The sequence below is a fragment of the Manis pentadactyla genome, chromosome 2 (genome assembly GCF_030020395.1).
Source record: "Manis pentadactyla isolate mManPen7 chromosome 2, mManPen7.hap1, whole genome shotgun sequence".
NCBI classification, from domain to species: domain Eukaryota; kingdom Metazoa; phylum Chordata; class Mammalia; order Pholidota; family Manidae; genus Manis; species Manis pentadactyla.
The window spans coordinates 95,055,513-95,069,676 of NC_080020.1; the positions used below are offsets into that span (position 1 = coordinate 95,055,513).

The 14,164-nt window shown below is 36.6% G+C and overlaps 3 protein-coding genes across 6 annotated transcripts in view; 1 reads left to right on the plus strand and 2 right to left on the minus strand.

Annotated features, from left to right (window-relative positions):
• Window positions 1-1,650: 1,650 nt before the first annotated feature.
• On the minus strand, window positions 1,651-2,922 carry LOC130682660 (uncharacterized). The gene is made up of 3 exons (XM_057497509.1): window positions 2,548-2,922; window positions 1,839-2,507; window positions 1,651-1,748 (listed from the first exon to the last, which is right to left on the minus strand). The coding sequence occupies exons 1-3, from the start codon at window positions 2,920-2,922 to the stop codon at window positions 1,677-1,679; spliced, it is 1,116 nt and encodes a 371-aa protein (XP_057353492.1). The 3' UTR covers window positions 1,651-1,676.
• SMIM15 (small integral membrane protein 15) lies at window positions 2,152-6,078 on the plus strand. Of its 4 annotated transcripts, none has more exons than XM_057494964.1 (3): window positions 2,152-2,290; window positions 3,524-3,637; window positions 4,542-6,078. In XM_057494964.1, the coding sequence occupies exon 3, from the start codon at window positions 4,554-4,556 to the stop codon at window positions 4,776-4,778; it is 225 nt and encodes a 74-aa protein (XP_057350947.1). In that variant the 5' UTR covers window positions 2,152-2,290; window positions 3,524-3,637; window positions 4,542-4,553; the 3' UTR covers window positions 4,779-6,078. The 4 variants fall into 4 exon arrangements, with proteins under 4 accessions (XP_057350947.1, XP_057350946.1, XP_057350953.1 ...); XM_057494963.1 differs by lacking the exon at window positions 2,152-2,290 and adding an exon at window positions 2,295-2,687; XM_057494970.1 differs by lacking the exon at window positions 2,152-2,290 and adding an exon at window positions 2,734-2,865.
• A 2,975-nt stretch (window positions 6,079-9,053) lies between these two features.
• The window catches only part of NDUFAF2 (NADH:ubiquinone oxidoreductase complex assembly factor 2), a 167,913-nt gene continuing 162,802 nt past the window's right edge, over window positions 9,054-14,164 (minus strand). Inside the window, exon 4 of the mRNA XM_036901810.2 lies at window positions 9,054-9,368. Coding sequence (XP_036757705.1) covers window positions 9,117-9,368 — 252 coding nt within the window. The 3' untranslated portion in view covers window positions 9,054-9,116. The remainder of the gene's footprint in view (window positions 9,369-14,164) is intronic.

Below are 14,164 nucleotides of genomic sequence, written 5' to 3' on the forward strand. Positions count from 1 at the left end.
AAATGACAAAGACTAGGACTTCTCCTCTGAAGACAAAAAATTGTTAGAATTTTTTAATATTCCATTTTCAAAATATAATTGCAATAGAGTAACTAGTATAGATGGGGCTGGCAGAATATGCTACATAGGAATCATTCTTATGCAGACAAACCCTCCTTAATTAATAATGTTAGGCTTAGTTTGGTTAAAATTACATTCATGTAATAAGATTTTATATCTCAAAAATTAATAAAGTGGCTCTTATTTCCTTGTTACTCCAAGTCAGTATTCTGAAAGACATTTGAATGAAAATAAAAACCCCATTAAGGATCTTTTCAAATAAAGAATATGACCTTAAGAAAACCGGCTATGATGTTTCCATTAAATTTCTTCTTCTATTGCTGCTTATGGAGCCTAAGTCAGAAAAATGGCCAAACCCAGTCCAACAGACAGAATTTTCTAAAACTGAAAGAACACCAGAGATAACCTAGCACTTTCCACATATGTAAGAGGAACAGGCTCAGAGTGACTTTTCAAAATACACAGCTCAGCAGAGACAAGGCCTGTGAATCTCAACTCACAAGGCTCCTCACTACAGAAAGCAGTCCTTAGTATCAAAACCAATCTTGACGTTACCTTTCATTAAGGCAATGTGGGTTGCAGTTAAGGAGATTAGCAACTATAGCAACTCCTATGGTATTCCTGGGCTTGCAGCCTGCCCTGGAACTGAAAACTGTATCAGTAATATTAGACTGGGAAGGCAAGGCCTACACTAGAGCCAAAGCCCTACAGAGCCTTCCTTCTTTCGTGTCTCTTCTGCCCACCCAAGACTGCTATGCATTTACAAAGGGATGCAACAGAGCAAACTACTGGGGAGGCAGTAACTGGGAATGTTGTCTATCCATGATTAAAATAAAACACACACACCTTGGCCTCTGGAGTGAATGATGTTAAAATACATTCTGATTCCTTCCTGGAACGACTATTTGGCAAGTCTTTAAAAATCACCAAAGTTACCTCCAGCAAGCAGAGTTCGCAGTACACACAATGCAGTGACTGCATCTGCTTTTTCTGGCTATTACAGGTACAGACTAGGTCCATGCTGCACAAGCTTTGAACCTATCACCCAAGTTTTCAAACAAGAATGAGTAAGAAAACGACTGCTGCTAATACAGCGTACAAACAGTAACATATGCCCAGCGAACAGTACTGTAGATCATTAGATTACATGCCAAAAGCCTGTTCCCTGGTAAATAACAGTTACTGTTGTTATACCTAAACTAGTTATACATGTCACAGCTTGCTCCTCAAAGAGAATATTCTATAGTCTTTCAAGAATAAAAACCTACTTTATTTGGCACACAGCAGTGAGGAGGTCTTGCAACACTTGTAGTCAGTCAAACAAGACCATTTCAGTGCAAGCAATTACAAAATTTGGTTACCAACCAAACCAGTTAATCTCTCACTTCCTGTAGATTGGAAGACAATATTAAACTCACTCTGTTTGTTGACTTTTGCATCCTTTTGTGTATTTAAAGAACAAGTACCTCTGTGGAAACTCTACGCCCAGATAGTTTACCAAATTTACTTTAGGCAAGTATCAATCTTGTGTGTGTGTGTGTACGTGTGTAGTAAATGAGTTAGGCTCTTAAAAGAAAACAAAAAACCCTCTTCACACAGTATGGCTGCATTTTCCCTTAGTAACAAGCTTCAGGGGATCCACCTCGGTCCAGCTGCGTCTCCATCTCCTCTATGGGAGGCTTTAATGACTGTCCAAGCAGAAGAGAAGGGTAAGGGCTGGGGGTGAACCACAAGGCGAAACCCCCAGAATCTTTCCACAGTCGGTGGGTGACCCTCACCTGACTTTGGTTAGTTTGTGGGGACCAACTCCGTTCTTGCTGTCGGCCTTGGTCCGAGTTTCCCAGGGCCACGGACCTCACCCATCGGGCCCCCCACACCGGCGCGGCTCCAGCCGGGAAGGAGGGCCGTGTCCCCGCTTCTTTCCGAGACGACAGTACGGAGCTCTCGGGGTCCCGGCTCCGCGCCCCCACGCCCACCCCGTAGTCCAGGCAGGAGGCGCCCACGTGGGACTCCGGCCTCCAGCCCCGCGAGGGCTCACCTGCCGCTGCCCGGAAACCGGCGCCGCCCCGCCCCCTACCCCACGCCCTGCGCGGCCGAGGTCCCGGGACCCGCACGGCAATGGCGCCGCCGGAACTGGCCCCCCGACTTCCTCGGGCCCATCCACGCTGGGGCCGGCCTGTGGGCGGGACGCGAAAGCCGCGGCTTCCGCCTTCCTGCTTCCGGCGTGGCGGTGAGTTGGAAGTAGGGGGTCTGGGTCCGCTGTCCCGGCTGCGATGTAGGAGCCCCTGGTGCGGCCACCTCGTGGTTGTGCCTCGGTGCCGGGCGGAGGCGACGCGGCGTCGCCGGCGCGAGGTGTGGCGCGGCCGTGTCTGGGTTCCCATGGGCCGCCCGTCTCGGAGCCTCGCCAGGCCCGCGCTCGCCAGGCCGGACCCGGGACCTGGAGGCCGCTGGCGAGAGGAGGGAGAGTAGTATGAGCAAACGGGGAACGTAAAGGAGTGGCGGCGCTTCCAGCTGGGACGTGCCGTCGGCTGGCCCGGTTAGCCCCTTGCTGAAGGAGGAAGAGTAGTACTTATTCTTCAAGTGTGGAAGACGCGCGCGTTTGGGTCGGAAATTGAGGTGCAGGGGAGGTGTGTGGCCAGTGGACAATCCTTTCTGTGTGTTAATAGCTAAAACTTTCCCATAAACCAGGTTTTTTGCCCTTTTTTTTGCGAAGTTCCTTTGCTTATCTCTGAATCCTGCACTAGTTAATTCATCACTGGACCGAGTAATCTGAAGAAACATGTCTCTCAGCGCAATCCTGACTTGGTGGGTTGGGGGCGTGCTGGTTCGGGGAAGGCGAACCGAGGTATTTAACAGTATCATAGGCACTTTAATATGTCTTTTCATAATATGAAGAAACCGTGGAAGGATATATTTAAAACCAGTGGCGGTATTTTCCTGAGGTGAAGGGATTGGGGGTGATTTATGTTTTGTTTGGGTTATGTCTAATTTTCGATAAAGAATACAAATTATATAATGGGGAGATGAACCTTTAAAGAGTAAGGCAAGGTGTTTGATTTTGTAATTACAAACCTAATCCTATAAAAAATGACATGTTTAGTATCCATTCAGGATACAGGAATGGATATGCTGTAACGTAGCAGCAACTAACTTGTCCTTTTATCTGTTGGTCAGCTTCATAAATTTATTGTTGAAATAAGTGATTTAGTAAAATATTTGCTCTCCGGTATTTAGGATTTTCTTACAGAGCATTTGCAGTTGTAGTAATTATTTCTTCAAATTAGGAAGAAAGAAATAGTATTAAATGTTTGTAATGTGTCCGGCAATTTTAACATGTCATTTATAGATTGCATATATAAAATTTAGAAGTTTTCCATTTAAAATTGTATTACAACCATCCTGAAAGTTGTGACTTAAACTTTTTTATCTATTCTTTTCAATCCACCTGGTGTGTGGAATTTAGCCCTTCGCCCAGAAGTGTATGGTAGAGCTGAAAAAAGACAACCGACCAAGGGTGGCCTAAAACTGTAACTGGCTCTCTGATAATCCCAGGACAAGATCACTGTTCAGGCATAAGGTAGATCATTTTTTTTTAAATGCCAGCTGAAACTGTGACTATCTACATCCATTCCTGCCCAGATATTTTCTAATCCTCCACTTTGAATAGAAGTTGACACAAACTTGAAAGGTTGAAAAGCCTCTGGGGCAAAATAGAAAATATCACTCAGATCCACACCATCCTCATTTGCTAGATGGCCCTCCCTTACCAACTCAAAATGGAACAGAATGCATGGCACCACTTATGGTTAATTTTCTCATTTATTAAATTTATTGTCATTTATTAAAATTATATCCTCAAATAGGAGTTCTCAAAGCTGAAAGAGGACATAAAATAGCATGTCATTTTTTTGCTTTCTCTTTGCATATGAATGTGGGTATTACCTGTGCTCCCTTACCCTCTCTTTTTCATTCCTGGAAACAGCCATCAGTTACCTCCCTTTTATACAAGCATTTTATCTACTCTGTGGCTTGTCCTTTTCAAACACCAAATTTGATAATTTACACTTTTTGTTAACTAGTACTTAATAGTACTAATGCCATGTCAAAAAATGACAAATGAGCTTCAGCTGTTTCCTGGAATGAGCATAAACTCAAGATTCTATAAAAATATGCTGCTAAATAAATTTTGTCTTAAATACAGGAGGCATGTGAGAATGTATTGTCCTTATGACAGATTCCACATGGTTTTTACTTGTATCTTCTATACCTTCAGATCTTTTTCAAGTGTCACTTTTCTGGTTGTCCTAGTTGAATTATTATTTCTTAACTGTTGATAAGTCATTATTAAAATAGTACTAACTAGTAGTTTTTAAAAACAACTAATAAGTGATAATGGAATTCAGAGTTAACTGTATGATGTAACTTTTTTCAAAACTTGATTAACCACATGGTCTTTTCTGTTGTCCCCCTTCTTTCCTAAGACCACTGCAAAGATGTTTGACATAAAGGCTTGGGCTGAGTATGTTGTGGAATGGGCTGCAAAGGACCCATATGGCTTCCTTACAACAGTTATTTTGGCCCTTACTCCACTATTTCTAGCAAGTGCTGTATTGTCCTGGAAATTGGCCAAGATGATTGAAGCCAGGGAAAAGGAGCAAAAGAAGAAACAAAAACGTCAAGAAAATATTGCAAAAGCTAAACGACTAAAAAAGGATTGAAGGAATGAACAGACTCTGCCACCAAAGGAAAATTTGGAAAATTATGCAGATTTGGAGGGACTCACCAAGGTTTCTTTTCTGGATTTTATGGCAGTATTATTTAGTAAATGAAGTCTGAGTATATGGAAGAATCATGTTAGTTCTGACCTCTACTATAGCAGCTTTTAGGCCTCAATGTAGAAGTCTGTTGACAATTATTGTAAATTGGCATTTATTGTGCTATAAATTCTTTATAACTAAGTCATTTGGCATTTTGCAGCTTAAGTACTGAGATGAAAACATCCTGTGGACAAAAATGACTTTAGATGATAAACTCTATTCCAATAATGGTTTAAATAAGGTCCTGTTCTGGACAAAAAGCAATTAAGAATGTAAAAATCAGAATTGTCCTGAGGTAAAAAGTGTGCTTTGGCTTGAAAGAGATATATATATTATATCTTTTATCATTATTGCTTATTTCTTGGAATAGAATCATTTCTGGCTTTCTCAGAGTTCAAGAATATTAATGAGTACTTCTATTTTCTGCATTTTTCTCATTTAGCCTTTAATCATCAAACATTCTGCAATTTTTTAAAAGATCTAACTTTATAAAGAATTTTCAAATTATCTTGACTATGTAGAATACCACCCAGTTGATGTAACCGTTTTTGTACTTAAAACGATGCCATTTTCTTAGAGATGGCTTGCTGAGTAGAGTAGCACTATGATTTAAAGCTTGCAGTAAAAATGCCAAGTCTTGTAGGACCTTGGAACCAGTTTCTTCTTATTTGTGCTAAGTAGAAATGTGAAACAGTTGAAATGGTTTATCAGAAAATTTGCTGATTACATACATTTTTGTTTTTTATTCGATTCTTTGTTTTAACTAATACAGTAGTGATTTCCTGTACTTTCTGATTAAACAGGTTCACAGTAAAAATGAAAATTTCAAATTTCTCTTATGGAACTCTTTCTAAAGAGTAACAGCCAAGTCACATTTTATAAGTGGTAAAGAAAGACAACATTTGGAAAAATTTTGTTCAGCATAGTAAGTGGGTGAAAAATGTAAATGTCAGTGAAAATGTGTCATAATTAGAAATAGCTAAAGGATAGTTCCTTCAGTTAAGTAGTATAACTAACTTTTTACTATTAAACATGGCTTTTATAAATGCATGGTCCAATAATTTTATTCACTGTCAGTATTTAATAGCTTATTAAGCTTTCCTCACCTCTGATAATTTTAAATTACAAAAAGTTGTCCAATAGCATTAATTTAAAAATGAAACTAGATACTGAAATAAATTTGATACTTTTTTTATAAAGAGGTTCTGGGTCTTTGTTTTTTTGGTGGGGGAAATAGTAATTTAAGTTAGATATGTCATGGAAGTTAGTTTTCAAAGGTTTACTAATTTCATCTGTTGCTAAGCAGATGCTTGCAAAAGTTGAGGTAAATGTTTCTCAAATAAGACAGCCTAAGGATTGCTGAATATGTTTATCAACTGCCTTGAACAATATTTATTACTTTTAGGTTGTCAGTTCCTACATGTGTGAGAATCAACACATTACAGTGCCAGGCACTGAAATCATTCAGTATTTAGTTATGAATTGGTAATTCAGGTGATCTAGGATATGCTTTTTATACTGCCATTGAAATTAAAACAAAACTTAAAAAAATAATGCTTATGTGGAACTACTGGCCCTCTTGGATCTGTGGAGCTCAGTTTAAGAAAACTGGGTTAAGATACCTAAAATATCTTAGGTATTTAAACATTAAAATGTTTGGGTTTCTGCAGTCAAGCTGTTCATAGAAGGAATTTATATACATGTTTGGTATATATACATGTGTGTATATGCATATATATATATATATATATATATACACATATATATACACATGTATATGTTTTGCTTATGGCCACATTTTAGAGTAAAAATACTGAAGCAGAAAATACATTCACCATAATTCTCAGTTATCTCCTAAAACTGTGGTTTCATTGGTTCTATTGTGACAATTTAACGGTATTTATTTAACTAAAATCTGTCTTTCTATAATTTATGTTAAAGTCTTATTTAAAACATGTCAGTTTTGTTTGACATACACCATTTGTTTCTTCAGCTTTTCCTAACATGGAGCCTTCTTATACATGTGAGATCAACAAGGTTTTATATTTGTGTGTGTGGTGGGCAGGGTGTGTGTGACTGGGATGTAAAGTAGACTTTTATGAGGTTTGGGATTCTTCAGAAAAATCTATCTTCTCTCATTGTTACAGATAGTACTGTTGTTGAAAGAATCTCATTTACTATTATCTGGAATACTTCTATAATTAACAGTTCCTTACTCATTCCTTCCTTACTCATGAAATAAAGGAAAGTGGAAGGACACATTACACTTCATTTGGTTTTAAGTGAAAAGTTTGATTCCTGTTTAGGAATGATTGCTTTTATGTTTGCAACTGATTACAGGATCTCTCTGATTTACCATTAAAAGGGATTCCATGTTCAAATACCAAAAGTTTGAGAAATATAAGGTAAACTTAGGATTTGTTCCTGCATGATTTCTTAAGAGTTTATTTTAACTTAGTTTACTATCATATACTCTCTTCACTTCTGTTTTTCCCCCCCAAAAAAACAGTTTGAGAAAGCCTAGTCTAAATAAATTCAGATTACATTTTAAGTAATGTGGTTAATGAGATATCATTAAAAAATCAATATAATAGTATTGGCTCAAGGCAGATTAAATTAAGAAGTGACATCCAGAAATCTCAGTAAAGATAGGAGTGTTAAAAAATAATAGATAATGGGAAAAAGAGTTACTTCCTCCATTTTTGTTGATTTTTAACTTCAACTAAGACAGCTAATAGACTAGATTTGTATGATTAAACACAGCAGCCAACACATTTTTTATATTTAAGCAATTGTATAATGTAATAAAACAATGCATAGAAGAGGTATAGGAATTCAGGAAGGATTTACCTCAAAGTATTTAGAATATATGATATCCATTAATTATTAACTTACTTATAAACAGATTGGCAAACATTTGTGTATATGTAGAACACAATAATAGGAATTTGGCAGTAGAAATATTCTATCATGTTAGAACATTTACAATTTTTCCTGTAATTCAGGATTCAAGAACATTTTGATCTAAATTTAGAATCAGTTATGCTACAAATTTAACTGCTTTTTATACTTTCTAGTAACTAGTTCCTTTTCTGTGTCTGTGGCAAAATGTAGTATTATTTTGTAATGATGTGAAGAGACAGAATAGTTACCCTGGTATTAACAGGGCTGCTGAAATGTTAGTATTACCACATAGGTGCTTTTTTGTCATTGAGTATGTATGTTATGGTGATTATATTTGATTACTTGTTTTAGTATAACATTTATGAAGTAGTTTTCTGTAGTTTATTTCTTAAGCAGTTAAAATTTTTACCTTCTATTAAGTAAAAATGTTTATGTGTTTTTAGGAATTCATTGTCAGCCCTTAACCAAGAATTTATTTATATTATTCAAAGAATTAAAGTTTGGGTTAGTTAAAAAGTACATATTTATTGAGCACCTATTATAATGCCAAACACTGTGAGAACTTCTTAGCAACAAACTTGGTGTTGTGCATTTCATAAAATGTATGACCCTTTAAAAATACTTTTGTATATAATCAGTCTTTTAACATTGTCATCTGTCTACATTTTTCTTCAATATACAAGCCACTGGAACCCCAGTATCAGTGGAATTGCTTTCTGAGAGCCTTCCCCTGTTTTCCATTTTCTCAAAATAATTTTTAATCTTACGGAACTCCAATTATTGTACCATTTCTGTTTACTGTCCTTTCGGGATTTTGTGATGGATTGTCTGTTTTTGTTGGTCCTAATTCCTATCTTCAAACCCCAGTCACACCATAAGCTAGCTTTCGTCCCATCTACTCAAGGTCTTCATGGTTTTTTTCATTTGTCAACTACATTTTCTTGGCCTCCACATGTTCTATCCAAGTTCTTGTTTTTGATTAGTTCTTTAGAGTATTATAGAGTGCCTCTCCAGAAATAATATTGTCATTTTTTCTTTTATATTTGATCATTTAGGACAACTCAATATTTTCCTTTCTCCTTCCTACCAAGATATATCTTGGATGGTTCCTAAGGATCCCAAAATACTGAGCATGTACAGCTGCACGATGCAAATTAAGGGAGCAATCCAAGGAGGGAAAAAACAAGTAAATTCTATAGTTCATACCTCATATTTCTTTCGCATACAAAAAGATCCTTAAGCTTAATGGAATAGTGAACTATTGTCAGAAAATACAAAGTAACTTTTTACTTTTATTTGTTAAACAGTCACATAAATGATTCTATCACAGTGCATTTATTGATTGTCTCTCTTGCCATCTTGTGGCATCCAGGATCCTGGTTGAAAGGTTTTACCAGTGCTGGTTGGAGCCGCTGAGGGTTCTTCCTTTCCGAAGGGTGGAGCAGAGGCATGCCCTTTAATCTGAGTTTGAAGTGGTGGAGCCAGGTGTCCTTCATTGCTTTCTTTACTAAGGAGTTTTTCTTCTTTTTCATAATCTTCACTTTTTGTTTTAATTTCTTCTCTATATTTTTCATTTTTTAGTATTTCCTGTATGTATATATAAATGGAATAAATTACTAAATTTCTAGTTAGAAGAAAATCAAACTGTTTTATGAAAATAATTTTCAAAAAGTACATATATACATGATCTTTGCTTTGCATTAAAGTAATACATGGATATGTACAGGGTAAGTTTGAAAAAGCTATCTGATAACCAGTGTTATCTGAATTAAATAGCTCTATCCTCGTATACTATAAATAAAGACATGAAGGGCCACAAAATAGAAATATTTGCTACCCAGTAAGTGAAACAAACTATTTAACATGAGATACTACACAAAAGTGTAACAGTCACTCTTTCAAGGATTTTCTAAGCTTAACAGCTATTTTCTGCCTCAAAACAAATAATCAGTGATTGTACTTTTCTACTAAAGATGTAGTAAAGGTAAAATGGCCTAAAACAGATACAATGACCAGTCTGCTTTTCTCTGTGGGCACTAAAGCATAGATACTAATCCCCCATGAGCACTTAAATAGCTGTGACTGAGTTTAGGAGTGGCTGCCTTGAGTGAGGGTGAGAGCAGTCAGGTTTTGCCTTTCATATACCCTGTAAATTCTCAGGTGAGGTGAACCCTCTACAATGCCAGAAGAAACCCCATCTACTTCCCTCTCTGCTCTGGAGTGGTCTGGCAGTAGAGGGTAAGAAAGGAATCAGTTCAGCATGCCCTAGACACCAGTTCCACAGAGGCACTTCGCTATTGGAAATGCTTCCACAAAGTGGTACAACCAGTTTGTGCAATGCAGTTCTGTCACTCAGGTTTCCTATTCCATCTGTAAGGATATATACCCCGAATTACCGTGAACCTGTATTTCTATTTAGTGGCCCTTCATGTCTTTATTATAGTATTCGAGGATAGAGCTATTTAATTGAGATAATTACAGAATATTTTGTTAAATACTAGAACATCAAATTTAAGAAGCATCATTGTTATGTTATCACTAAAAAAGGTAAACCACAACTGATTTTAGAGATGTTAAAATGTGAAAAGATGTGCATCTTAAAAACAGCTAAAATGTAGCAATTCCAATTTTTATATTTATTAGTTCGTTCTTCCCCTTCTAAACTGATTATTTCTAAATTTTAATGTTTTCTGATTTCTCTTTAAGAACATATAGGTCATTTATGAAAAAAAATCTGAATGTTAGTATCACTAATATCTGACAAAATTGACAAAAACAAATTCTTCCAAGTTCCTTTTTTAATTTCAGTACTTTAAAAAATAACACTTACAGCAATATCTGGATATCTAAAATGTATGATGTAGCCATTCTGTTTCTAAAGTGAATTTCAAGTAATAAAGGTAACTTTAAAAAACTAAACACTGATATTTAAAACCACATTTAAAATAATGGTTTGTACTTAAAAGAAAATAGGGGTTTGGGGGCTTACAGTGTTGAGACTTTCAGTTGTACACACAAAGGGCACATCTAATGAAACTTACCCTCAAAGCAAATGTGAGGGAAAGAATGTAAGTATTCTTATAATTTCTGCAGTGACCCATCCCCAATGAGCACTTAAATAGCTGTGACTGAGTTTAGGAGTGGCTACCTTGAGTGAGGGTGAGAGCAGTCAGGTTTTGCCTTTCATATACCCTGTAAATTCTCAGGTGAGGTGAACATACATCATGAAAGGATATCCCTGGAAATAATGAAGTACGACAATACTTTCCCATATCACCATACTCTTCAAGAATCTCTAACTGCTGTCTTCATAGAAGTTCTTTCTCTTGATCAGAATGAAAGGGGTTGAAGTTGCCTTAGTAACCCACCACAGGTAGCAAAATGCTACTGTTGGTATGCAATTTACTTGGTTTGGGGATAAGAGAATCAATCTCAGGCCGAAGCTGCCCATGCCTACTTTAGTTACTTCAGCTCTACTCCTGCAGTCTTAAAACTACTGGTGCCAGCGTATGCCTTCTGCATAAAAGGAAATTGAGGGCTGAAAGCTGTTCTTTTTCCTGCCTTTGTGTAGTTTCTCTTTACTTACCATTACTCTGCCATGTCAGTTTCTTGCCTATAACAGCTATTTAGGCAAATGAAAAGCCAATATGAATATGATAATTCTAACTTTTGAAGATGGATTAAATATGGCAGAATTGGAAAACATGGAGACTATATAATTTTTCCTAGAAAAAAATTGACTTTTTGTCTTTTTTAAAAAACCTGTTACCAGACTCCTGCTAACAGCTTGCAGGAAAATTAGAACATAAATCATCTATGAAAAGATACCTAGTTTTGTAAATATTTATAATAGATAAAATGAAAGTAGTTAGGTGGAAAAAGGAATTTGTGGACTTAAATCATTTTGTAAGAAAGCCTATTTTACAGTAGAAATTACCATAAGGCAAGGATTTTTCCTTACATTTCTTTAGAACAATTATCAGCTTAAGTCTCAGTATGTTTATTAATAAAAGCAGTATGTTTGTTTCAGTGTTCATGTAGGGATAAACTGAGAGCAAGTGGGTCTTCCTTCACATAAATGTATGTTAAAAAAATATCCTTTTACATAACACTCTCTTCCAACAAATATTCTTCAATGTTAAAAAGAAGAGATGGTTCTATGGCATTTTACCATTTGTATTCACATGATTTACTTAGACTACCCTTATTGTTTCCAATATTTCACTATTTCACTTTTAAAAAACAGCACTGATGACCATCCACATAGTTCTTTGATTCAGTTTAATCCTGAATCATCTTAGTAGTGACACCAAGAAAGTCCAACTTTTTTCAGTCTTAGTTTATCTGAAAATGGGAATAAAGTGACTGTATTATAAATACTTACACCTCAAATACTCATAGGTACACTGTTCACATTCTTAGGTCATCTGAAAGTTTGTGGTTAAGAACGTGGGCTCTGAAGCAAGACCACCTGCATACATTTCCCAGTTTTGCCATTTACTAGCTGTGTGATTCTGTTACTGTTGCTTAACCTCTCTGTGGGTTAGTTTCCTCATCTGTAAAATGGAGATAACAATACTGTCCTCTTCAGTGGGCTGTTGCAAGGACTGGGAAAGAACTGCTGTGCAGTCATAGTACAACAGAAAAAGTGAATTTTTAAGTAGTGATTATTCTGTTCAATTAAAAAATAAACCAAATTTAAATCCATCCCTCTTCTGCATCTCAGGGTAGAAATATAGTCTCAATACTTAGACTTTTGTGTAAGTACTTAAAATTAGTACTTAAAAATACTAATTTGTGACACTCATTGAGTATTTCTGTGAAAGTTTTGAAAATAGAGTATCAATTGCTATCCTTATGAAGAACTAACCAACAAAATTCACAGTTTTGTTTGATGAAAAATCTCCAGTGTTTTATTGTGCTACAGCCTCCAACAAAGGCAGCAACCATTACCAATGGATTGAGAACAGAGGTGAAACACATAATCTACTGGCTTGCAAACAAGATGGAGTAACTAGGGCAGGACGAGGCCTTCTGCCATAACAACTCTAAAACTGCTTCAAAAAAATTCAACTTTTCAGATACTAAACAACAGGGCAGGACAGTACTGTGATCTCTGACAGAAGGAAACAAATGCTAAGCTTGTATCGCCTCAGCTTTGTGCCTGGAGGCATGTTATGAGTTGCTGCAGAGCGTGGGGAAACCCAAGCAGAGGTTGGTGGTCTTGCTGAGGTAAAAAGAGATGTTTGGTTTGGGAGGCTGAGGAAGCTGGAATTTGTGGGCGAGAGTGTTATATTACACAGAGAAATTCTAGAAATCTGCAGAGGGGTCCACTTGAGTGTTCAGCTGAACATTAAGCTGTATGTGAGTAGGGTGAGACCAGGAAGGTCAATTTCTGGCTCAAGAGTAACTACCAGAGATTTGTAAATTGAACAGCTGCTGGAGCTTACATGAGACCAGAAGACATTCAAGTTCTAATCAGCTAGAGTTGCCTCACTGAACACTTAGGACATCATTATAAAGACTTCAGAAAGATAATCTCTTAGGAGTAAGGATAAATTGGTACAAGAGTAGAGATGACTCTAGACCTGCACATTGCCACTAGCCACACATTATTATTTAAATAAAATAACTCAGTTCCTCAAATGTGCACCAGACACATTTCAAATATTTAGTAGCCAAATGTGAGTAGTAGCTACCATATTGGGAAGTACAGATATAAAACATTTCCAATGTTGCATAAGCTCATATTGGACAGCACTGCTATATCTACCCTAAAAAAACTTAAAAATAAGCCTCCAAATGTTCAGATTGATTCACATGTAAATTAATATACTTCAAAACAAAAAAATTTTTTCTAAAGGAAGGTAACACAACTCAAGCAGTAAACAATATACTGTTTCAATGTTCATCATCCAATCATGAAGTAAAGAAGGAAAGTGGGATCCCAAATCAGCCAATAGAAATATCTCTATTGTATCTCCACCCAAACATGATAGAAATGATGCAATTGACAGGCAAGAACTTTATCACATCTACTATAAATATGTTTAAAGACTTAAAAAAGTGAGCATAAAGGGTAAAGAAATAGAAACTATTAAGAGGAACAAAATGGAACTCCTAGAGGTGAAAATATAATATATAAAATGAAAAATGTAAAGGAAATGCTTAATAGCATTTTAGACACTGCAGAAGAAAAGAAAAATGAATCTGACAACAAGGCAGTGGAAACTATCTAGATTGAAGCAAGAAAGAGAAAGAAGCTTAAAAACTGAACCAGAGCCTCAGTGAGCTGTGGGACAATATCAAGTAGTCTAACATACATGTAATTACAATCATAGAGAAGAGAGAGGGAAGAGAAGAAATGACTAAAATATTCCAAA